This window comes from Mesoplodon mirus (assembly GCF_964341445.2).
Source record: "Mesoplodon mirus genome assembly, chromosome: 14".
NCBI lineage: Eukaryota > Metazoa > Chordata > Mammalia > Artiodactyla > Ziphiidae > Mesoplodon > Mesoplodon mirus.
The window spans coordinates 58957737-58982606 of NC_138990.1; the positions used below are offsets into that span (position 1 = coordinate 58957737).

General features: G+C 38.5%; 1 protein-coding gene across 1 annotated transcript in view; it reads left to right on the forward strand.

Moving 5' to 3' along the window:
* The window catches only part of EML4 (EMAP like 4), a 95331-nt gene that overhangs the window by 66245 nt on the left and 4216 nt on the right, over positions 1-24870 (forward strand). The window contains exons 15-22 of the mRNA XM_082643186.1: positions 1854-2005; positions 3092-3217; positions 3303-3434; positions 4161-4228; positions 16120-16208; positions 17608-17705; positions 24093-24180; positions 24661-24759. Of these exons, the coding sequence (XP_082499312.1) occupies positions 1854-2005; positions 3092-3217; positions 3303-3434; positions 4161-4228; positions 16120-16208; positions 17608-17705; positions 24093-24180; positions 24661-24759 (852 nt within the window). The remainder of the gene's footprint in view (positions 1-1853; positions 2006-3091; positions 3218-3302; positions 3435-4160; positions 4229-16119; positions 16209-17607; positions 17706-24092; positions 24181-24660; positions 24760-24870) is intronic.

Consider the following 24870-nt stretch of genomic DNA (forward strand, 5'->3'; position numbering starts at 1 on the left):
TATTTTTTTAAATTTAGTTTTGGCTGTGTTGGGTCTTCGTTGCAGTGTGTGGGCTTCTCATTGCGGTGGCTTCTCTTGTTGCGGAGCACGGGCTCTAGGCACACGGGCTTCAGTAGTTGTGGCACGTGGGCTCAGTAGTTTTGGCTCACAGGCTCTAGAGCGCGGGCTCAGTAGTTGTGGCGCTCGGGCTTAGTTGCTCTGCGGCATGTGGGATCTTCCCAGACCAGGGATCAAACCCGTGTCCCCTGCACTGGCAGGCGGATTCTTAACCACTGTGCCACCAGGGAAGTCCCCAATATATGTATGTATTTTAAAATGATTGCCACAATAAGTTTAGTTAACATCCATCACCTTATATAGTAGAGGTTTTTCTCTTGTTCTGAGAACTTTTACGATGCACTACCTAAGCAACGTTTTTCAAATGTACAGTACAGTATTGTTAACTATAGTCACCGTGCTGTGCATTAAATTCCCAAAACTTATTTATCTTATAACTGGAAATTTGTACCTTAAACCACCTCACCCATTTCCCCACTGAACTTTTTTTTTTTTAATTAATTAATTAATTTTTGGCTGCGTTGGGTCTTTGTTGCTGCGCACGGGCTTTCTCTAGTTGCAGCGAGTGGGGGCTACTCTTCATTGCGATGAGTGGGCTTCTCACTGCAGTGGCTTCTCTTGTTGTGGAGCATGGGCTCTAGGTGCGCAGGCTCAGTAGTTGTGGCACACGGACTTAGTTGCTCCACGTCATGTGGGATCTTCCCGGGCCAGGGATCGAACCTTTGTCCCCTGCATTGGCAAGCAGATTCTTATCCACTGCACCACCGGGGAAGCCCCCCACTGAACAATTTTTAAACTTGTAATTTTTTTCATTTCCAAGGGATCTAAGGTGTATTTATTAACTGACTTGGTCATACTTAAACCAGGTTCTACCTTGCCATTTTGAACCTGGTGACTAATTCTGCAAGCTGTCATCTTCTAAAAAGCTTTTCTCTTACTCTAGCAGCTTCACTAGCTGAATGAAGAGTTTCTCTGAGTAAGGCATCATGAAATCTTATGTTCACCTTTAAGGAAGGGGCTCTGATTATATTTCGTACCTGCCTTGTCCCTTCCTGGGTACTTGTGAAGTGCTGAGAGCATACAAGAAAACTGGGCTGTCATTCAGCTATCACACTGGTGTGGCTGGATCAGTTTTTAAAATACTTTTCTGGTTGGTCAAAAGCCACTGCTGCAAGCTGCCAGTGCCTCTTCTGCCCCACACTTTCCCCAGTATCTCAGCAAATAAAAGGGGTTATTATCCCTGACAGAGCAGAAGTCCTCCAGTTCAGCAGTGGTTAAATGTTAAATATTATGACTGTTGCCTCGAGAGGAAATGAAGGCTTTTTCTGCAAACGTAAAAGAACAAACATTGAGTAAAGAGACTTGAGTCCTACTCACAGCTTTGTCACTAGCTAACTGTGTGGTATTGGCTAAGCCAATTCTGTATGTCCTTAGTTCTAAAATCAGAAGAGTAATAATACCTACCCTAACTACCATGTAAGATGATTATAAAAGGTAGTAAAGTTCTGAGGCTAATATACCCTCTGTTTTCTGTGGAATTATCACTGCTTTAGCCTACCTTTTTGTAAGAATGTATTTTGAAATATTTTCAGAGTAACTGATTATTGACATAAATGCAAAAGATTGTATTAAAGCTTTACTACCTGCCTTGCAGAAGACTTGCTGAAAATAGGTTTTTGATTGTTGAGTCATTCAGCAATCACTCTACAGTTCTGCTAAAGTTTTCTTCCAAAAAGACTAAAATCTGATGGAAAATGTTATCACTCATGTTTTTATTTTACTCCTCATCATATTAGGTGTTTATCAGATCAGCAAACAAATCAAAGCTCATGATGGCAGTGTGTTCACACTTTGTCAGATGAGAAATGGTATGTTATTAACTGGAGGCGGGAAAGACAGAAAAATAATTCTGTGGGATCATGATCTGAATCCTGAAAGAGAAATAGAGGTAAGGATGAAAACGGAACATAAAAATTTTTAAATATTAAACCCTCTAAATTCATGTCTTTTGTCCCACATTGAGATAACTTACACTTTTCTGGGAAATTTGGTGCACATTCTTGTCATTTCATTCCCTCAAAATAAACAAAAACAAAAAAGGACTATTCACTAAACAAAATAGTTTGAAAGAATAAGAAAAATCAGAATAATTAACTTGCTTATTTATTTCTGAGATTATTTTTTTAGTGACCCAAAAATATAACCATATAAACTTAAAATTTAACAGACGTTCGTTGAAAACTATATCTTACTCCAAGGTATACAAAATGACCAGCTTAATTTTAAAACTTGAAAATAATAACAGTGGGCTTAATGATAATTGCTATTTATCTATGTATGTGTCTGCTTCATTGCATGAACCAAGTGTATCCATAAAACCTGACAGGTATTATGTGCTCAGTGAAAGTTTGTTAATTGAACTGAGATCTCAGGAAGTGAAATGGGTTAGAATAGTATTTTAGTCAGTGATTGCCAGAGCAAAGGCAATTCACTCAGTTTAATATTGCTTCTGTTTGTTGATGACTTAAATTTTGAATTTATGCTCAGTCTTTTCTACTCATAACATGCTTTGTAGACAAAATCTTGTCTATAAAAGAGGATTCTGATAGTACTGCCCTTGGGTTTCATTTCCAAGAAGATATATCCCCATATTATAGATAAAGAAGTTTGTCTCAGGCTAAATGACTTACCCAAAATAATATAACCAGTAAGTAACAAAACCAGATCACAGTCTTCATGTGATCTATCAGAACTTATTCCTTTATCACCTACTTCTAATCCTTAACTCTTGAAAGCATATAAAAATATGAATGTAAAATTGAACCAAAGAATGTTGTTAATGCACTATAACTTCTGTGTAATAAAATGTAATCGTCTGAACAAATAATTTATTAGTATAAGATTACCTTATTACTTTCAAATTTGAAACTCTGTCATTTATTACCACATAATTGCATACAGCTATAACTACGGTCTTCAGGTGGTAATTAATGCATGTTAATATGTATATGGTGACTTTACAAATTTTTTTTAGGTTCCTGATCAGTATGGAACAATCAGAGCTGTAGCAGAAGGAAAGGCAGATCAATTTTTGGTAGGCACATCACGAAACTTTATTTTACGAGGAACGTTTAATGATGGCTTCCAAATAGAAGTACAGGTAAGCTGTATGATTGTAACCATTAACTGAGTATTTTTGATGATACCCTTTGTTTCTTATAACAATGGGTGTATTTCATTTTCAGGGTCATACTGATGAGCTTTGGGGTCTTGCCACACATCCCTTCAAAGATTTGCTCTTGACATGTGCTCAGGACAGACAGGTGTGCATGTGGAACTCGGTGGAACACAGGCTGGAATGGACCAGGCTCGTAGATGTGAGTAAAGCAGAATGTGACTATAATCTCCCCACAGAATCTCCCTAAAATGGCAGATGGTAGCAGCAAAGCAAATAGGACTCAGCGTTGGTTAAAACCCAAGTGTATTTCTACAGTTCAGTAAAGGGGGAGGGGTGGAGGGAGAGTGTTTAGGCACAAAGTACGTGAACCCACTGCACAGCAGCAAATGAACAGGACAGAAGCTCAGGTTTTCTGTCAGGTTCAGTGGTAAAAACAAAAAAGATTTCACATCTTTATGGCGTATTAATTGTTATGGATATGTTGGGGTCTCTGGTGGTGGTGCAGTTGGGTTCAGTAAGTACTGCCCACTAACAGATTCTGCTCTCTTCTTTTTGAGTTGGTCTCTTACTGTGTTTTCTCCCTACCCCACCCAGATACCCACCTTTTCTAGCCTAAAAGGTGTAACCACGTTCTTTGCAGACTCTAAAGAACTGTACAAATGTTTGTTATCCTTACTGTTGTTCCACTGCCCAGCCACAAGCTGGTGGTCCTTCCCCCTCACCACTCTGCCAGCATGTCCCCTTCCTGCTCTGAAATCCTTTTTCCTCTTATGTCCGTGTGGTATTACCATTGGCTGCAGTAAAGTTGATTGAGATTCCATGTTTATGTGAAACAAGTTATTTTCAAATATGTTTTGCCACTGTTCCCATAGATCTAGGGAGACTTTCTCATATACTCCCCAACAGTTGTCTGTCTCTCTTCTAGGAACCAGGACACTGTGCAGATTTTCATCCAAGTGGCACAGTGGTGGCCATAGGAACGCACTCAGGCAGGTAGGGTCTTTAAGGGAAATGTGAGCTGAGTAATCTGAGTGGTGGGATGTTTAACCATTATTCAGGAATGTTCTCTATCTGATCTGGAAAATTAATCTTTTAAGTGGCACAGTTTTATGCTTTTTGTTCTTTTCTGTTATGTATACTCATTTAATCATTCAATAATTATTTGAACACCTACCATTTGTTAGACACTATTGTGGGTGTTCAGGCTACATCAGAGTGCAAAGCAAAAATCCCTGCCCTTGTGGAGCCCACATTTTAGTGTGTGTCAGGGGTGGAGGCCGAATGAAAAACAAGCATTATAACTAATTAAGTTAGCAAATGAAGAGCTATGGTGGGGGAGGGTTGAGCATAGCAAGAGGGAACTGGAAGGGGTGCAGTTGCAAAACGATAGATAGGGAGGTCAGAATAGTCTTCATTAAGGAAGGTGACAGTTCAGCAGACTTGACCTCCTTTGTGAAATTTTCTGTGGTATCGAAAATTTCTCTCCTCGCTGTCTTTTAGGGAAGGAAATTGAACCTGAAACAACCCAGTTGAGCTTTTGTTTGTGCTATAGCTTTTTTCTTTTTTAAATGCTACACAGGTAGATAATAAAGGTATGTTTCCTGAAATCGTTATTAATTACTTATCTTTGCAGACATTGTATAGTACCTTTCCAAGGTTATTAGGTAATATATATTTATTATCTGTATTTTTTAATTGAGTCCTTTTTATTGCCTCTGCTGGTAAGTAGCCCTCATTACAAATAACTTAATTTCTTTTTTAAAGAGGCAGAGGAAAAAGATAAAATCAATTTCCAAAAGTTAAACCCATAGAAAATATGGAATGCTGATTTCTAATAAGGTGAAAATATTGTGAACACACTTATATAAATATTTTTATTTATGTAACAAATATTTCAAATCAGCCAGTTTATTTAATTCTAACTAAATTTAACAATGTAGAGTTTTTTGGTAGCAAGTTTTCCCCTTTGGCTGTTGGATACAAATTAAGACCTCTAGAAAGTCAAAACATATTCAAAATCCTCCTCATATATAGTGCTCAGAATCATGGAAAAACAGATCTTTAAGGTGAAGATAAACTTTGAAATGTGGACATGTAACTAGAGGTGCTATTTGAGTGGTTCTGAAATAGTGGAATTTTAGAATTAGGCTTCTTGGGAGAGTAATTGGTGATAACTTGCAAATATAGATGGTTTTACTATCTCAGATTTCCCCAAAATACATGTCAGTAATAGATTATTACTTAGACTTGGACTAAACAGGCATATGGCAGGTCAGATCTATTTTGGGGGCAGCTGAACAAATATCACAAATGCTAAAATCAATGAAATAGTAAGAATAAGAGCTACCATGTATTCGGTATCTGATGACAGACCTTGTACTAAATTCTTTTCATACAGTACTTTAAGTCTTCACAAGAATGCAACAAAATGTTCCTTAATATCTCCTTTGCACAAACAGGAAACCAAGATCCATAGAGGTTCAGTCACTTGTGATTGAGCTGGGATTTAACTCAGGTTCTATATAGTTCCAAAGCTTGTCTCTTTCCACTCCTCCACCAGTACTCTTTGAGATGTGCTTATGGTGTTTGTAGCATTACTTAGAAATATTATAAGGAAAGTTTATCTTTGAAGGTTAAATCACTGGCTGACATAGTATTTTAAAAGCATTTACTGTGTATAAGAAGGAGTTAAACACCAAGTGGAGTAGTAAGGGCTAGAAGGACTTGAATCATTAAGACTCATCACTTCATTGGATGAATATACAATATATACATACACATAAATACAGTTTGCCCCAATTTGTAAGGAAAAAACTGATCTGATTAAATGCACTGAAGTTACTTTCTAACATTTAATGTTACTGTGAAGTCATCATTAACAAGCCTAACAGGAAAAGTCACTTAATTTAAGTGACTTAAGCTAAAGCTAAGCCAATTGTTTCCTCTTGGAGTTGTGAGTAGAAAACACCTTATGAATGAGAGTGATACGATAACTAAATAAAAAGTGGAAAAAAATCCTTTCTGGTGTGGAGTTGGGGATTATTTAAAATCTAGGGGAGATGTAGTTATCAGTGTTCATTTTATACTTAATTCCTGTCTTTGGTTTCACATCTGGTTAGTCTGCTGTTTCTTAGAGAACTTTCTCCTTTATTATGTTTTACATGGATCTGTGGATATGTGGCTATACTGTCTAAAACAGAAAATTCCTCAGTGTAGCCATTCAGATCATTGTCACTGACCCGAAGCCTGAGAAAAGTCACACTTAGGGCAAGGAGTTTTGTTGTTGTTGTTGTTAGTTCAATACAACACGCGTCCAAATTGTTTGTGATCCAGAAAAGGTGACTAGCAAAATGTTTAAAGATGTCTTCATGTCCATATGTAGAAATCTTCTACTTCTTGTAGTCAAGAAGTAAGGGCTTCCCTGGTGGCACAGTGGTTAAGAATCCGCCTGCCAATGCAGGGGGCATGGGTTCGAGCCCTGGTCTGAGAAGATCCCACATGCCGCAGAGCAGCTAAGCCCATGCGTCACAACTACTGAGCCTGTGCTCTAGAGCCCATGAGCCACAACTACTGAGCCCACGTGCCACGACTACTGAAGCCCGTGTGCCTAGAGCCCGTGTTCCGCAACAAGAGAAGCCACCACAATGAGAAGCCTGCGCACCGCAACGAAGAGTAGCCCCTGCTCGCTGCAACTAGAGAAAGCCTGTGTGCAGCAATGAAGACCCAATGCAGCCAAAAATAAATGAATAAATTAATTAATTTTTTAAAAAGAATTAAAAAGAAGTAAGCACAGGTATGAATAAATTATCACTGATTTAAAAAAATTATCATTTAAAAGAATATGTTACTAATATTTCTAAGGGGAGAAAATTCAATGCATGGCCCTAAGTGGACATAGTACTTCCTTAACATTGCTAATCCTCATATAGGAAGGAGTTTTTTTTGTTTGTTTGTTTGTTTTTTTGTTTTTGTTTTTGTTTTTTTTTTGCTGTACGCGGGCCTCTCACTGTTGTGGCCTCTCCCGTTGCGGAGCACAGGCTCCAGACGCGCAGGCCCAGCGGCCATGGCTCACGGGCCCAGCCGCTCCGCTGCAGGTGGGATCCTCCTGGACCTGGGCACGAACCCACGTCCCCTGCATCGGCAGGCGGACTCTCAACCACTGCGCCACCAGGGAAGCCCAGTAAGGAGTCTTTTTAACAGCTTTATTGAGATATCATTAATATATCACAAAATCCACCCATTTACAGTTATACAATTCAGTAGTTTTTAAGACGTTCACAAGAGTTGTGCAACCTTCATCACAAGCTAATTTCAGAACACTGTCATTAACCCAAAAAGAATTCCTGTACCTGTTAGCAGTCACTCCTCATTGCGTCCACCCACTTCCAGCCCTGAGTGACTGATCTACTTTCTGTTTCTATAGGTTTGCCTATTCTGGACATTTCATATAAATAGAATTATATAATATGTGGTCATTTGTGACTAGTTTCTTTCACTTAACATAATGTGTTTTTTTGTTGTTGTTTTTTTGCGGTACGTGGGCCTCTCACTGTTGTGGCCTCTCCCGTTGCGGAGCACAGGCTCCGGACGCGCAGGCTCAGCGGCCATGGCTCACGGGCCTAGCCGCTCCGCGGCATGTGGGATCTTCCTGGACCGGGGCACGAACCCGCGTCCCCTGCATCGGCAGGCAGACTGTCAACCACTGCGTCACCAGGGAAGCCCAACATAATGTTTTGAAGGTTCATCCATGTTGTATAGCATGTGTCAGCATTTCATTCCCTTTGTCACCAAATATTCCATTGTGTGGGTATACCTCGAATAACCACTTGAGTTTTAGTCATACATAAGTTTTTGTATGGACATATGTCTTCAGTTCTCTTGGGTATATACCAAGGAGTAGAGTTAACGATGTTTAACATTTTGAGGAGCTTCCAAATTGTTTTCCACAACAGCTACACCATTTTACAATTCTACCAGTAAAGTATGAGGGTTCCAATTTCTCCACATCGTCACCGACCCTTGTTATTGCCTGTGTTTTGATTATAGCCATCCTAGTGGCTGTGAAGCACTTTTTCATTGTGGTTTTGATTTGCATTTCTCTGATGGCTAATGCTGTTGAGTATCTTTTTTATGTATTTATTGGCCACTTGTGTAGCCTCTTTAGAGAAATGTCTATTCATATCCTGTGCTCATGTTTGAATTGATTTGTCTTTTTATTGTTGAGTTGTAAGAGCTCTTTATATATTCTGGATACAGTACCTCATCAGATAACATGATTTGCAAATATTTTCTCTGATTCCAAGGGTTGTCTTTTCACTTTCTTGATGGTAATATTTGTTGCACTGAAGTTTTAAATAAAAATTATATAATTTATATAAATTTACTATATAAAAATATAGTCCCATTTATCTATTCTTCCTCTGTCTTTTAGTCTTCAGGATTTACTCCTATGGTTTTTTCTAAGAATTTTATAGTTTTAGCTCTTACCTTTAAGTCTGTGATTCATTTTGAGTTCATCTTTGTATATGATGTGAACTAATCTTTGTATAGATATCCAACGTCATTCTTTTGCACATGGATATCCAGTTGTTACAACACTATTTCTTGAAAAGACTGCGTTGAATCGTATTGACACCCTTGTCAAAAATCAATTGACCATAAACATATAGGTTTCTATCTGGACTCTCAGTTATATTCCATTGATCTCTCTGTCCATCCTATGCCAGTACCACAGTCTTGATTATTATAGCTTTGAAGTACGTTTTGAAATCAGGAAATGTGAGTCCTCCAACTTTGTTCTTTTTCAAGGTGGTTTTAGCTATTCAGGATCCCTTGAATTCTACCTGAATTTTAAGATCAACGTGTCAATTTCTACAACGAAGCCAGCTGGCTTTTTGATAAGGATTGTTTTTTCTCTTTATAGATCAATTTGGGAATGTCACTGTTTTAACAGTTTAAGCCTTCCAGTTTATGAAGAGGAGATGTTTTACGTTTATTTAGGTCTTCAGTTTTTTTCAAAGATATTTTTAGGGTACAAATTTGCACATTTGTTAAATTACACCTAAGTACTTCAATTTTTTGATGCCATTTTAAATGAAATTGCTTTCTCATTTTCATTTTCAGAATATTCATTGCTGGTATATGTAAATGCAACTACCTTTTATATATTGATCTTTTATCTTGCACCTTTGCTGACCTATTTTCTTAGTAATAGTTTTTTTAGTGGATTCCTCAGGATTTTCTGCATACAAGATCATGTAATCTGCAAATATAGTTTTCTTCCTTTCCAGTCTGAATTGTTTTTTCTTTTTCTTGCCTAATTGTCCTGACTAGAACAATATAATATAGTGTTCCAGTATAATATTGAATAGAAATGCCAAGAGTGGTCATCCTGATCTTGTTCTCTATTTTAGAGGGAAAGCATTCAGCCTTTCACCCTTAAGTATAATGTTAGTTGTGGGTTTTTCATAGATGCCCTTTATCCTATTGACGAATTTTCTTTCTGTTGTTGAGAATTTTTAATCATGAAAGAGTGTTGGGTTTTTCAGCTGCCTTTTCCAGTCTATTGAAATAACTGGTTTTTGTCCTTTATTAATATGGAGTATTACATTAATTGATTTTCAAATGTCTAATCAACCTTGTGTTCCAGACATAAATCCTACCTGGTCATGGCATATAATTCTTTTTATATATTACTGGATTCAGTGTGTTAGTATTTTGTTGAATTTTTTTTCATCTATATTGCTGAGGTACATTGGTCTGTAGTTTTCTTGTGATGTCTTTGGTTTTGCCAGGGTAATACTGGCACTTCAATAAGGCTTTACATAAGACCTGATATCTCCTAAACCGAAATGAAGCCTTAAAGCATACAAATGGATAAAAATTAGTATATACTGGTAATTGTTAATCATTAGTTATCGAAATTTTAGATTTGTTGAACCACTGACTATATAAGCCATTTAATTAATAAATTGCACTTAGGCATACCACACATTTTCAAATATAACATTCTCCCATTTTTTTAAATGTGTGTTTCTTGATGGAATTTAAAGTTCTTCATGAAGCTCACAATACATGTGAACCTGAACAGTTATGAATTTGAAAGTTTATAATCTCTGAATTATTGGTAAAATGCATTCTGCTTGATTTTTCTAAGACCCCAATTAATCATCCTTTCCCTTTTTTAAAATAAATATTTATGTATATACTTTTTAATTAATTTATTTTTTGGCTGCATTGGGTCTTTGTTGCTGCACATGGGCTTTCTCTAGTTGCGGCGAGCGGGGGCTACTCTTCATTGCAGTGTGCAGGCTTCTCATTGCTTTGGCTTCTCTTACTGTGGAGCATGGGCTTCAGTAGCTGTGGCATGCGGGCTCTAGAGCACAGGCTCAGTAGTTGTGGTGCACGGGCTTAATTGCCCCGTGGCATGTTGGATCTTCCCGGACCAGGGATCAAACCTGTGTCCCCTGCATTGGCAGGCAGATTCTCAACCACTGTGCCACCAGGGAAGTCCCTCCCTTCCTTTTTTTTTGAAACTAGTTTCTCAAAAGTGGCTTAATCTTTATACCACTTGCAGGCCTTAGAGAAACCACAAATATATTTGCCATCCCATCAGGACGTCAGGTGTCAGCTCAGACAAAATTCCCCAAAGCAGTTTGCACAGAACTTTACTCTTTTCCTGGTTGGACCCATTTCTATTTCTAAACCACCATACACTATTTAAGAAAGGAGTTTTTGCCATATTCATTTTATAGGCTGGTAAATGGAGGTGAGGCACCCAGAGTTAGGGAAATCTATAGACTTGAAATGATGGTAGGGAGAATAAAAAGCAAAGATTAAAGTTCAAATTGTTTCGAAGAAAGAAATCCGTGGACTTGAGTCAGTATATAAAACATCCTATATATTACCATATTGGAATGGAAAGGGGAGAGGGCAGACTGAGAGAGGTGACTTCAAGAGAGACCCCAAAGTTTCTGATCTATAGTGACAGCTTTGACAAGGAAGAGCAAGCTGGGAAAATGCGCCTGGTGAGCAGAAAGGTAAACAATTTGATTTAGTTTTCGATGTGGAATCACAGAACGTTAGACCTAGAGAGACTTAAGTGATCCAGCTCCACTCATCATTTTCTTTGAATTTTTAATACAATTTTTAAAGGTTAGTTTTGATGATGACTTGTAACCTTGGCAAACCAGCAATGTAGCTGAAGTACTGTTATCACATTCTACTGTTGACTAGAAAGGTTCTGAGTGTAAGAAATGCTCCTTTAGCTCAAAAGGGAGATGTCAAAGACATGTTAGCACTAGCTGAGACTTTATTCTTAGACATAATTAAAAGAGAAAACTTCTAACTGGAAAAGAATAGCTTGTTTCCCTATGTAATTGATGTTGCTGAACTTGGCCCATCGGTACTCCTGAGCTCATTTCCCAGGGTGTACAGTGTCTTTGAACTCTATCAGCATGAATCTCCCTGAGTTCTGCCTTATTATAATTCCAGTTCGGAGTCACTCTGTGCTCCTACAAGTTGTAAAGCACTAGATGCAGTGAGTGGCACAAAGAAATATTATATAAGACATGGTCCCTACCCCAAGTAGCTTATAACCTAATTAGATACTACATAAAAAGATATAAAGCATGTCATATCAGTAGTTTAGTATTACTTGCATAAACAGGCAGTAATGCTTGAAGATCAACAGAGAAATTACTGTGAGCCTTAGTGGTCAGAGAACACTTCACAGAGTGGGTGGGATTGGTCCTGCCTTGACGGAGTTCTGAGATTTTGAAGAGGCAGGGAAGTTAGGAGCTTATACCAAGCAGGAGGAATGGATTGAGCAAACACAAGAAACTATGAGCTAACTGGACTAGAACGTTCCTAAAGGCCTCTTGATTGCTAAACAGTGGAATCCAAACTTGTTTAGCCTGGCCTTTAAAGCCCATTAAAAATCTTTCCCCTCACCATTCCAACGAGAATGGTTAAGTCGTTGTCCTTCAGATACACCTCAGCCCTTTTCGTAGTTTCTTACCTATCCCTCTCCACCTGTTTATGTCCCACCTCTCCTTGCCACATTTGATGTGATGAAATCCAAGACCACCCACATCCTCAGTGATTACTCCTTGCTCTGAAACCATTTCATAATCCTTAACTTGTGTCATTCATTTTACTTTAAACTATTTACCACTTTATGAACTCACTCCGTCTCCCCCGTTGGGTTATAGACGCCAGTTCTGCCTCTTTTGCTGACTTCTTTCTTCTCTAGATCCTGAATGTTAGTGTAGCTCAGGCAGAGAGAGCCCTTTCCATGGGATCACACCCTTCCCTGGCGTGACGTAGTGAAAAGCACAAGGCCTAGAAGCTCTGTCCTGGCTCTGCCACTAACTAGTTGGTTGATGACTGGCCAAGTGTTTTGACATCATGGAATTTCAGTGTTCTTATTTGTAAAATAAGAGAGTTGAATTGGGCTTGAATTGGGCTTTTCTTTCCCCTGATTTTGACTTTATGTTTTTCCGATTATAAAAGCCACATTCCTATTCTTATAAGGAGAAGCTTCATAAAAGCAGTTGGGAAAAAGTTACAAACCTGCCACCCAGAGGATACACTTTATATTATGATGAATATTTTTTAACTCATATTATGAACACATATATATTCATTTAGGGACTGTAAAGTATGATACTTTCCAGCTCTGAAATCTTATGATTCTCTTTCTGCCACTAAAGAAATCAGTAAGTGTCTTTTTAAAAAAGTCATCTAGTTAATGGTGGTACTGTTTGTGGGTACTTGACTCACAAGTCAGATTAGTTTAAATATATGGCAGAAGATTTCCCATCTCTGATGCTGAGCAATGACATTTAGAAAGATTCTTTAAGTCCTTTAGGCCCTATAGAGCCCCATAATGATTGCAGATGACCTTAAAGCAGAAGCTTGGTTTCAATGTATATACTCTAGACTAGAATGAGAATGCAACTGAGCACAGTGAAAACTTAATATTTATTTCTAGAAAATTCCCTTTGCTAAAGGGTTTGTTATCCTCCATACTTCTGTTAAGGATAGAGGTCCTGAGCCAGAAAGTCTTTTCTGAAGGTAGAACGTAATTCATGTAGTGAAAAGGGTGGGAGCTTTAAAATTATTGCTGGGGATCCATATGGAAGTTGTATAATTTTAACAGCAAAGTTATTTAATTATTACTAAAAATTACTTGCCAAAAGTGGAAGAATTAATCTCTGATATGTAATTAAAGAAATAGAAGAAGTAGGTAGGGTTTTGTTGTTGGTTTTTTTTTTTTTTTTCTTTTTTGAGAGCTGCCATCTCTAACCAGTAAATGACTCAGAGTTTCAGGTTTCTACATATACCAACAGACATTCTGGGTTTTTTCATTACTTTTTTTTTTTTTTTTTGGCTGACTGTGCAGTGTGCAGGATCTTAGTTCCCCAACCAGGGATTGAACCCGTGCCCCCTGCAGTGGAAGCACAGAGTCCTAACCAGTGGACCTCCAGGGAATTCCCTTTTTTTATTACTTTTAAAGGGAGTTTTCAAAGAGATAAAATTGTTTGCAGTTTCCCTAGGAAGATTAAACTGAACTGGAAATAGACAGTATCAGTTGAGGCTTCTCCAAAATAAAAATTGGTGATTTTAAATGCCTAAGAAAGTATAGTAAAGTTTCTATAAACTCATTAAAAACTTGAAACCTCATACTTACAGAGCGGTGCTGTGTCTCATTGTTCTTTAGGTATGTCTGTTCACTCCAAGTTGGAATATTTTGTTCCCTTACTCTGAAAAGGTGGTTCACTTGGCATCAGCTTTGGCATTTCTTGGCTCTAGGAGTTCCATGGTGGCAGCCATAAAAATTGATTAATGAATTACATTCTCAGAAGAAACCTATAATCTGTGGGTGCTGTCCAGTTGCAATAAGATATGTTCTTTATGCACCTTTTGAAGTGGAAATGATCAAACATTCAGCGCAGGGCTTCAAAGTGCCACTTTCCTGCTGATTGGCTTTTAATAAACTCAGGTATTCACAGATAGAAGCTATTTCTCTTACCCGAGTAAAAGACAGAATTTATGAATTAGGTTAGCTATGTAGAAGTTTCAACCCATAACTCACAAATTACTAATTCATTCATGAACATGTTTAATTAGAAAGGGATTTCAGTGATAGGTAAAGAGTCGGGATCCTTTAGTTTTTTATCTTCTACCTTGAATATACGAAGGCATGTTAAGCAACATCGCTATTCTTTTTTTTTTATTATTCTTTTAAGCCCTTTACTGTCTCCTAAAATTTCTCTTTTTTTAAATTTATTTATTTATTTATTTATTTTTGGCTGTGTTGGGTCTTTGTTGCGGCGAGCGGGGGCTACTCTGCATTGCAGTGCACAGGCTTCTCGTTGCAGTGGCTTCTCTTGTTGCGGAGCACGGGCTCTAGGTGCGCGGGCTTCAGTAGTTGTATCGTGCGGGCCATTAGTTGTGGCTCGTGGACTTAGTTGCTCCTCAGCTTGTGGGATCTTCCCAGACCAGGGCTCGAACCCATGTCCCCTGCGTCGGCAGGTGAATTCTTAACCACTGCGCCACCAGGGCAGCCCTAATACTTCTTTTTATCTGAAGGGATAGTGGTCTCTGTCCAGATATTAGTTATAATGCTTCAAAATTAAAAGGAACTGTCATTATGATTGCTGTTGCTGAATTTAGTGGTGGAATTTTTCCCATCTGAATAATTAGAAACACAACTTGCTGCTCTTTTGTCCCATCCAGTTCCATGAGATGACAGTGATTTTATTTTCCTGCTCCTGTTCCATTGTTGCCGCCCCAACCACTCCTTCCCACACACCGCACTGCTGCCACGTAATTCTTGCTAAACCTTTGCATTTGTCAGGTTCGAGACTTATCTTCTATTTGTTCATTTGTACATTCTATAAATATTTATTTTAGAGCCTGATCTGAGCCAGGCAGTGCTCGCCTCCAAACTGCTCCAACTAGCTGCGTGTGCTGTCCATAACCTGCCCTCCTCTCCCTTATCTATCCTTTAGTTCTTCCTTAATTCCGTCTTTGCTTTGTACCCAGTATCTCACCATGCTCTTCTGAAGCACCATCTCTTCCTTCAGGTGCTCTTAGAACAGGGTCTGATAAGAGTCACATATTCTGTAGTTGGATTTAAGTCACTGTTTTACCTGTCAAGAGGCTTTTTACATTTTGACTTTTCCTGTAAATGTGAATGAAGAACTGTTTTTCAAAGAACTTAGAGCTTGCATGTGCAGGTGTTGGGGGTACTGGAGGGGAGGGGTGCCCCCTGCTGGTCCCTTTGAACTCTCACCAAATGAATGGCCCTCTGCCTTTCCCTCCCACCATCATACTGTCCACGCTCCTTCCCACCTCCATGGCACTGCAGCTGTCACTCCTCCTGCCTCAACTGCCTCTACTTCTTTCCCTCAACATTCAACTCAACTCATATTCTACATCCTCCCCGAAGGTTCTTCTCTGTCTGCTATTCATTTCCCTTCTGTGAGTTCTTCTGCTATATGTAGTCACCATCCGTGAGATTGGCGCTTAATCGTTCTTTGTTTTAATTGGCTCATTTCCTTTTTCCTGGCTCTAGTGTAATCTTCAAGAACACTGATAATCCTGTCATTTTCTATTTGGACAGTGCCTCGCAAAGAGACACCATTGGCATTCAGTGAATACCTAAATAGAGATGAGAACATGCCTAGGCCCGTATAAGTATATTTATATTGTATCTCGCAACAATTTGCACTCATCCTTCATTAGAAAAGGGAAACATGTCCAGCTTAAGGGCATTATTAGAATTTCTTTTTTAAAAGGAGGAAGTCAGCAACCTTTTTTTTTTTTCTATAAATGCTAATATCTGAGAAAAAAGTTGATTTTTTACTTCTTAACAGGTGGTTTGTTCTGGATGCAGAAACCAGAGATCTAGTTTCTATCCACACAGACGGGAATGAACAGCTCTCTGTGATGCGCTACTCATTAGGTAGGCAGATTTACTCCCACTCCTGGCATTTCCAGCATTTCTCTGTAATTGCATATTTTCACTTCCAGTAAAGCTGACTACTTTTTTCTCTACTCTCTAGAGTTGTTAAGTATTGAATATGTTTCCCCCAACATTAGATTAAATTCTGCTGCAGGAAACTGCAAAAGATCTGCTAAAGTTAAACAACATTCTAAATCATCAAGCAAACATAAATTTAGAACAAACTGTTACAACTGCATTTGCAATTGAAAACAGAATACAGTGCAATCAAATGCCATTTTTTTTTGGAACTACAAATACTTAGAATTTTGAACAGGTACTGTATTAGGCTGAATGTTAATCTATTTAGCAACCTTTTCTTTGTATGTAAGATAATAGAAAATAAATTATAATAATAGTCAAAATATACAAATTTTATAGGCCCTTCAAGTTCTTTAAAATCTAGTTTGATTTTTACTGGTTACATAGTAATGATTGGTCTGTTAATTAGATAAAATACTCAGCAACTCATGAATTTGATCAATTCATTTAGCTACTTTGAATACTTCTTTTCATACTTTATTCAGAATGTTAATTAAGCTTCCATGATAGTCGGTTCCTTTTTCCCGCTATTAATATGGTTTTGATCCACATAATTCTTCCCTGGAGTTAGTTCGAGTGACATTTTCTTATATTCAAAAATATATTCCAGTAGTTGTTGGGTCAGTGTGGAGTCCAAATGATCTTTTTGATTTCTTCTGAGTCATTTCAGAGGAAGCTCAGAATGCTATTCTCTGTGTTGAACAAGGAAGGAAAAGTATTTGCTTCAAGCTCTAAGCTTGGCAAGAGTTGTCTTGAAGCAGAAAAGGTTTTCTGTCTTGGTTTGGCTTTTTTCAGTGCTGTAATAGCAAATAACTACTGCAGATGTAGCATTTAAAACCCAAAGATCAAATGGACTTTATTGACCATCTGTCACGTGGTGAGTACAATGGTCCTTTGTGAGAGAACATGGTCCTTTCCCAAGAGAATGGACCCTGTAGTTGAAGAGATCATGTCTTCAGCTGAAATGAGCAATTGTACACTCAGCTTGCCATATGAATACTGTATACTTAGACCCATAAAAGTAGGTTAACTTCCCTGGGGCCAGTCTGTCGCTAACTAGAAGGAGATGAGACTAAGGGAAGAATCCAAGGCCTGTGAGCATTTCCAAGAAGGGATTGTGTACTCAACCAGATGACCATTTGGTTTTCAAGTATGTTTAGTGATGGAAGGAGTCATTCATTAAACACCAAAGAATAGTTAAGTTGATGAGATTTAACAACATTTGTAAAATATCATGTGGTGTAGGTCCAGCAAAGTGACAGTAAATAAACCTATCAATGTATTTCTATATTCAACATTTTTTCCTGTTTCATTCCAGATGGCACCTTCCTGGCTGTGGGATCTCATGACAACTTTATTTACCTCTATGTAGTCTCAGAAAATGGAAGAAAGTATAGCAGACACGGAAAGTGCACTGTAAGTAGTGAAGTAAATCTATAAAATTGTTGGAAAATTTTACTTCTGTAAAAAGAGAGTTAAATGTTTACATTGATGTATCACCTTTAAACTTAGCAGATTTAAAATTTAATCTCTATCTCTGAAACTGAAATTACCTGACAGTAGAATCTTGCAGTTCCCTGTATGCTCTAGAAAGGTTTCTCCTTTGATGAGAGTTTAATATTGTTCCCTCTCTCTCTCTGACTACTAGTTTTAATGCAGTTTCTTAAATCAAAGCTATTTCCTTAGGAAATCCTTAGAAAATAACGCTTTTTTAAAATGGAGTGAGTCAGAAATGGAAGGGTATCTCTAACATTTTAATCTCAATGTCCCATGATCCTGCCCATCCTTGACACTCTGCAATTTCCTAGGTGACCTCTCTAGCACTAAACATAATTTATATGGAGATTTGTCTGTATTGAGAATTAATAGAAGCATATGTTCTTTAATTTACTGCATTTCTGATTGATTAGTTTATCATTTTAAGATGAAGATTAGATTCAATTCTAGACATAGTACTTATCTTATGGCAGGCAGTCTGCTAACTAGGGAAATGTTCTGGGCACTGGGGATATCCATAAGATTTGCTCATTGTCCTCAAAAAGTACACATTCAAGCCGATAACAGGATGAGAAAGGCAGGAGGTATAGCACAGTGGTTAAGGGCATAAACTTGGGATCAGACTACCTGGATTTTAACTCTTGTTTCACCACCCACAAATGTGACCTTGGGCAAGTTATTTAAACCTTCTACTTCAGTCTTCTCATCTGTAAAGTGAAGACAGTAGTACTTTCTACTTCACTGGATTAAAACAAGTTAAGGCATATAAAATACTTATAATAGTGCTTGGCAAATAAAAAGTACTCAGTATATGTTAACTATGAATTTATAGAAAATGAGGTAGTTGGTATCTACGTTACCAGTCAATTTAGGTTTAGCAAATTACTTGATGAATTAGTGGCACAGATCCTTTAACAGTCTTTTTTTTAAAAAAAATATTTATTTATTTTATTTTTTATGGCTGCGTTGGGTCTTGGTTACAGTGCGCGGGCTTCTCTCTAGTTGCGGTACGCAGGCTTCTCTCTAGTTGTGGTGCGCAGGCTTCTCTCTAGTTGAGGCACGTGGGCTCTGTAGTTGCGGCACATGGGCTCTGTAGTTGTGACACGTGGTCTCAGTTGCCCCGCAGCATGTGAGATCTTAGTTCCCCTACCAGGGATCGAACCAGCATCCCCTGCATTGGAAGATGGATTCTTAACCACTGGACCACCAGGGAAATCCCCCTTTAACAGTCTTTATCACAAAAGAGTTTTAGGGGAATGAATAAAAGAATGGGGCTTCCCTGGTGGCGCAGTGGTTGAGAGTCCGCCTGCCGCTTCAGGGGACACGGGTTCGTGCCCCGGTCCGGGAAAATCCCACATGCCGCGGAGCGGTTGGGCCCGTGAACCATGGCCGCTGAGCCTGCGCGTCCGGAGCCTGTGCTCCACAACGGGAGAGGCCACAACAGTGAGAAGCCCGCGTACCGCAAAAAAAAAAAAATAAAAGAATGAATTTTTAAAAGTACATACATAAGTAAAACCCAGGCCATTTTCTATTCAGAGAAGAGACTTACTGCTTTTTTTTTTGTTTATTTGCTTTTTGCTTTTTTGGGGGGGGTGCGTATTTTGTACCATGTGCTAAAAAACCAGCCTATAAACTGATCTACAAGCAACCATATAGTTTTATAATTTATCCAAAATATTTTTATTTACTTCGACAAAAATTATGAATCAGTATCCATTAATTTATTTAAATACATCTTTTAATCGATTTATTATTTTAATATTTAGGAATAGTAGTATAATAGTGCCTCATTGTACAGCATGATCAAATGAAATATTCCACTGAAAGGAATTTTCAGACTACTTAAGTTTACTCTACCAGGCACCAAATTTTTCCTAATTAGTTTTTACCCCAACCTTTTTAAAAAGTCCATGTCTTAATAAACAGAATATTATCAAATATAATTTAATCTTGTGGAATCATAAAATTTTACAGGTCGCACTATAGTACTTAACTTAGCTCAGCTCTCATTTTACGGATGAAGAGACTGAGTTTCAGAGAAGATAAATGGCTTGCCCTTGGTCACATCTTGACATAGTGGCAGATCTGGGGCCTGAACCCTGTTCTCCTTAGTAGAGCAGACTTCCCAAGGTACAAAAAGGCCTCAGATCTTTCAATGTGTATATCAGTGTACTGTGCTTTCAGAGTACAGCAACTGATGCAGAAAGGAAAGAGCAGTGTTGGACACTGGATAATGAGACGACCTTGGACGTGTTGAGAACTGCCAAGTTTATCAATTGCATGACACTTTGCCTTCTCCAGTTAGGCAGCTTTTATCTTTAGAGCATATGAAGTAGTATTTTGAAATATCTTCAGGAACTGTTGAAGCTGATAGGACTCTTTGAGGCTATAATGAAAGGCTCAGCTGCTCTGCTTTTCTAATTATCTTCTGTTCTGTGCTTTGTTTCCAGCGCTCACTTCTCCTTGCTGTCTGCTTCCACCAGCTGGTCTTATAGTCTCATATTAACTCCTTTTATCTGTTGTCTGCTATGATATAGGACAGAAAAAAACTGGGTTAATGCTGGCTCTGCTGCTTACTAGTTTGCAACTTTAGGCAAGTTAATTAACTTCTCTGAGTCTTAATTTTATTATCTTAAAACTAGAGATTATAATAGTTCCTACTTTCATAGGATTGTTGTAAAGATTAAAATGTGGCAACTGGACCTACTCTCAGAGTTCCAAATACAAATGCTGTTTTCTCTTGTTTCCAATATTTCCTGTTACTAGTTAACATTTAAGTGACCCTATAGCTTCAGAAACATACTGGGCTTAGAACTTTAGGAAGTGTCCCTCTAATAAATTGTAACCAAGCAGTTGAAACTGTTGCTGAGTGCCAGCATAATAGCTTTGTGTTTGACTCCAATTCCTGTATACCTTTTAACACGGCTACTCAAAGATCTTAGCCCAGGAGATGGAATGTAATGAAGTTGTGATACACTAAAAAAGCATTACAGAGTCTGTTAGAATAGGCAAGAAGGGCTGGTAAAATAAGTGTTTTTTTGGTCAGGATTTTGGTGAATGAAAATATATATAAGAAAGAGAAGAGTAAAAGACTTTTAAAACTGTCTACCTAGAAATCTCCAAGAAAAGTACCCATAAAACTAATGCAGTACATATTTCAATATTACCATAACAGTTAGGAGTTATACTGCAATACTTGGTGGCTTCCACAAATGAGGGCTCTGTTGTTCCCATTGAAAAGAAGTCATCAGGGACTCAGGGTCCTTCTTTCTTTCTACTCCATCACCCTCAATAAGGTGCTGCTGGAATTCCAGTCATCCCGTCCTAGTTCTAGGGGGACAGCAAGGGGGGGAAAGACACTATTCCTCCTAAGTCGATTTTTAAAGTTTTCCTGGAAGCCCCACTCAGTGACTTCTGCCACCCATAGCTGCAAAAGAGATTAGGAAATAATAGTGTTTTAGCTGGGCACTTAAGAGAATGTGGAATGGATAAACTATGCTCTGCAGATCTGCGGTCTAAAGACTGGATTGGATAGGCTACACTCTACACTCTAAAGGTCAGCTTTCTCTCACACCAGCAAAGCATGTCGAAAATGTGATGGGAAAAAAGTCCTAATTGCAGTAGTAACAAAAGCTGTAGATGCTTTGAGAACAGGCCCAGCAAGAAAAGCACAGGAAGCTATGTGAGACATGGCTGAAACACAAACTAAGAAAGGAGAGAATAGACGTGACACGTGTCTAGAAGAAGAGACTTCATAGACATGTCTGTTCTCTACAAACTGTTCTCTAAATTTGATGCACTTACTTAACTTTTCAGCACAATATTTATGAGCTTGATAAAATGGTTCTAAAGTTCATCTGAAATCTTCCTCATACCACGAAACTATACAGTTGGCTGGGAATAGGCAGACAGACTAATGGAACAGAAAAGAGAGTCCAAAAACAAATCTCTGTTTATATGGAAATTTAGGTATTTCAAATCAGTAGAGAGACAGTGGACTCTTCTCAGCCTGCGTTGTCCAGCATTACAGCTACTAACCACAACTTTGTTTATGAAATTAAATACAATTCAGTTTCCTGGGAGCACTGGCCACATTTTGAGTACTCAGAAGCCGCAGGTGGCTAGTTACTTCTGCATTGGACTGTGCAGATACACATTTTCATCACTGCAGAAAGGTCCATTGGATGTCACTGCCCTAGAGGGTGAGGGGACACCTGGATACCTACTTAGGAAAAAAGTTAGTGCCCTAGCTCAAAGGCCTCTGGTACTTGTTTGAAAACTCCTCAGGTAATATTAATATACAGCCATGGTTGCAAACCACTGATGCAGATGATGACCTTCCATGTGATTAACAAAGATTCAGCTGAGATATTTCTTATTTTTCCAGAGTTATTCTTAGGCACCATCACTTGTGATTGTTGTTGTGGTTACACCATTCAGCTGCTTAAAGGCAGTGATGAAGGTACCAGCTTAGGAGTACTCTGTTTCTGCTCAGCGAGGTGTACTTTTTGCTCCCAACTGTGTCTGTGCCTGTGGGGTGACGTTTGAGGGTGTTTTCCCCCCAAGTCTTGTATGTGCCTTGCGTGGCCTAAGAGTTGGGTGAGACGAGGGCCCTCTGAGGTGGTGGGAAGGCACCACCATAGACTCCTGACAGACAGTTGCATCTACTCTTCTCTTTGCTTATTTATTGGACTCCATATCCGCGAAAAAATACTCACTTTGTTTTCCAATATAAATTGATAACTTCCCCCAAGGTCTTTTCTAAATTTGGGGGCTTTTCCTACCCGAGTTCTTTTCGAGAATACTTTATATTGATTTACCATCTAAATATGGTGTGTCCAACACAGATATGAATTACATGAACGTTTTGTATCCATACGTTGCTTTTGATGCTTTTCTAAATAATGCTATTAAAGTCTTTTCACAAAGATTCAAACACTTTGCCATGATTAATCTGGTTAAATCCTTCATTCATGTAGCACCAGTTTTCTTATCTTAGAAGCCTGGCTTCTCTGGATTCCAGAGCCAAGGCATCAGATCCATGAACACTATGGAAAAGATCTGTGTGAACCCCACCCTCCTGCCATATTCAGAAAATACCCAAGAACCACGTGTCTTTCTGGCATTGAAATTGATTTCTTGTTAAGTTGGGAGGTCTCCCACATGCCTAGCAAGTGACTCCCAACCTGTTTGCTGACATACCAGCTAATCTCCAGTGACTTCAGGAAGCTTTACAGGTTTCAAATTCACATAATTTAAATTCATTTAAATGTATAAATGTGGGTATTTGCCATGCAGCACTTTGGTGGAGATATAGCTCCAGAGAGGTTTTAGGATATGTCATTTGACTTCAGAAGGCTACTGGGATAATTAAAATACTTTGTGAAAATCATTGAAAACTACACCTAAGGTATTTTGAATTTATTAACTTTAAAAATAAAAACTATGTGAGCAGAAAGCTAGTAATTCAAAAAGTACAATTGAAATTAAATGTTTTAATACAGAGTGTAGGAGGTAAAAGTGATTTTTGAGGCTCCGTCAGCTTTGGTGTAAACTGTAAGACCTGTGTGATTTATCTGCAGTAGTTTATTGGAAATAATCAAATGCTTACATGTGAAGCCAACAAAATATGGCATTTGGTAATTTTTTGTTTGAATTCCTGGTGTTAGTAAAACCTAGGCAGAAAAAGATCACTGTCTTCTTATTTAAGGAGTCAGATGATTATTGGATCCAGCTGCTTGGAGGGAGTGTGATGTTGGGTAACTTTTCCCCAAAAATATTCTTTGGAGATAGTTTTTTTAAACCTCTGTGTGCCATGGGTACTGAAGAAGCAGCTCAGGAAAACTGTACTCTTTCTGCACACAACATGGAACCAATACTTCATTATCAAAAAGGGAGTCACTCTAATTAGGGACACTAGTGACTTGAAATAAGGCCCGAGGTTGTGGTATCTGTTTCAGTGTCTTTTAAGAGACTGTCTGTCTTGGACGTGTGGCACAGGTGGTACTTGGTGCTGGTATCGAAATGGAGAGACCAGCAGGGTCTCCCAGGTTCCAAGTGCTTCACCGTTTCCACTGTGGTCAGATCTCTTTAGTTCCACAGTTGTAGCCCCCAACAAGATAGTGTGAAAAAGAACCAAAGACCTGTTCTGAGCCCTGTTCAGTTCCAGAGGCCATGGTACTGCTCTCCCTATTTCAGGAATTCCCAGTGAATGGCTACTCAGGAGACAGTACTGGCTACTATGAGACTATTTAACATTCAGAACTCTATTAAACGCTTTCTAATGGTTGATGTGTTACTTCCTAGGGACATTCCAGCTATATCACACACCTTGACTGGTCTCCAGACAACAAGTACATAATGTCTAACTCGGGAGACTATGAGATTCTGTACTGTAAGTATGAATGATTACATACGGCTGAGATGTGTCTGTCAGGGGCAGTGAAGAGCAGGCTGCATGGAATCTGAATTGTGCAGCCACTGCACACTGGCCCCTCTAACCTGAAGAAGCATGTGCTACTTGGAGCTGGCTAAGGAATGAGAATCTCAAAGTAATGAGTTCACTTAAATGTCATGAGAAATTATTCAGGGGGACTGATCCTGCTCTGAATGGTTCTGTATTTAACAACTTTTCCTGGAGGCAGGAAGGAGTACAATGGATGGGCATTTATGCTTTTTAAAGAAAAAACAACTTCAGTGGGAAACAGTTTATAGTTCTATAAACCGTGTTAAACACTTTCTTTTCAAGTGTCTTAATATTTTCAGTGTATGGATTATAAATACAAGTAAACGTGGCTAGTTTGAGTCAAGATGCATTTTCAAATACATTTGGACACGAGCACTATGATTATACTTCCTGTTTCTAAATTTAAAGGGGACATTCCAAATGGCTGCAAACTAATCAGGAATCGATCAGATTGTAAGGACATCGATTGGACGACATACACCTGTGTGCTAGGCTTTCAAGTCTTTGGTAAGGACATTGCACTTGATGGGAAAAGGCGATTTGTAGTGTTTTTATGTATAATACTTAAATTTCTAAATGAAAAATAGTCTACATGTGTTTTTTTCAATTTATTTTTTA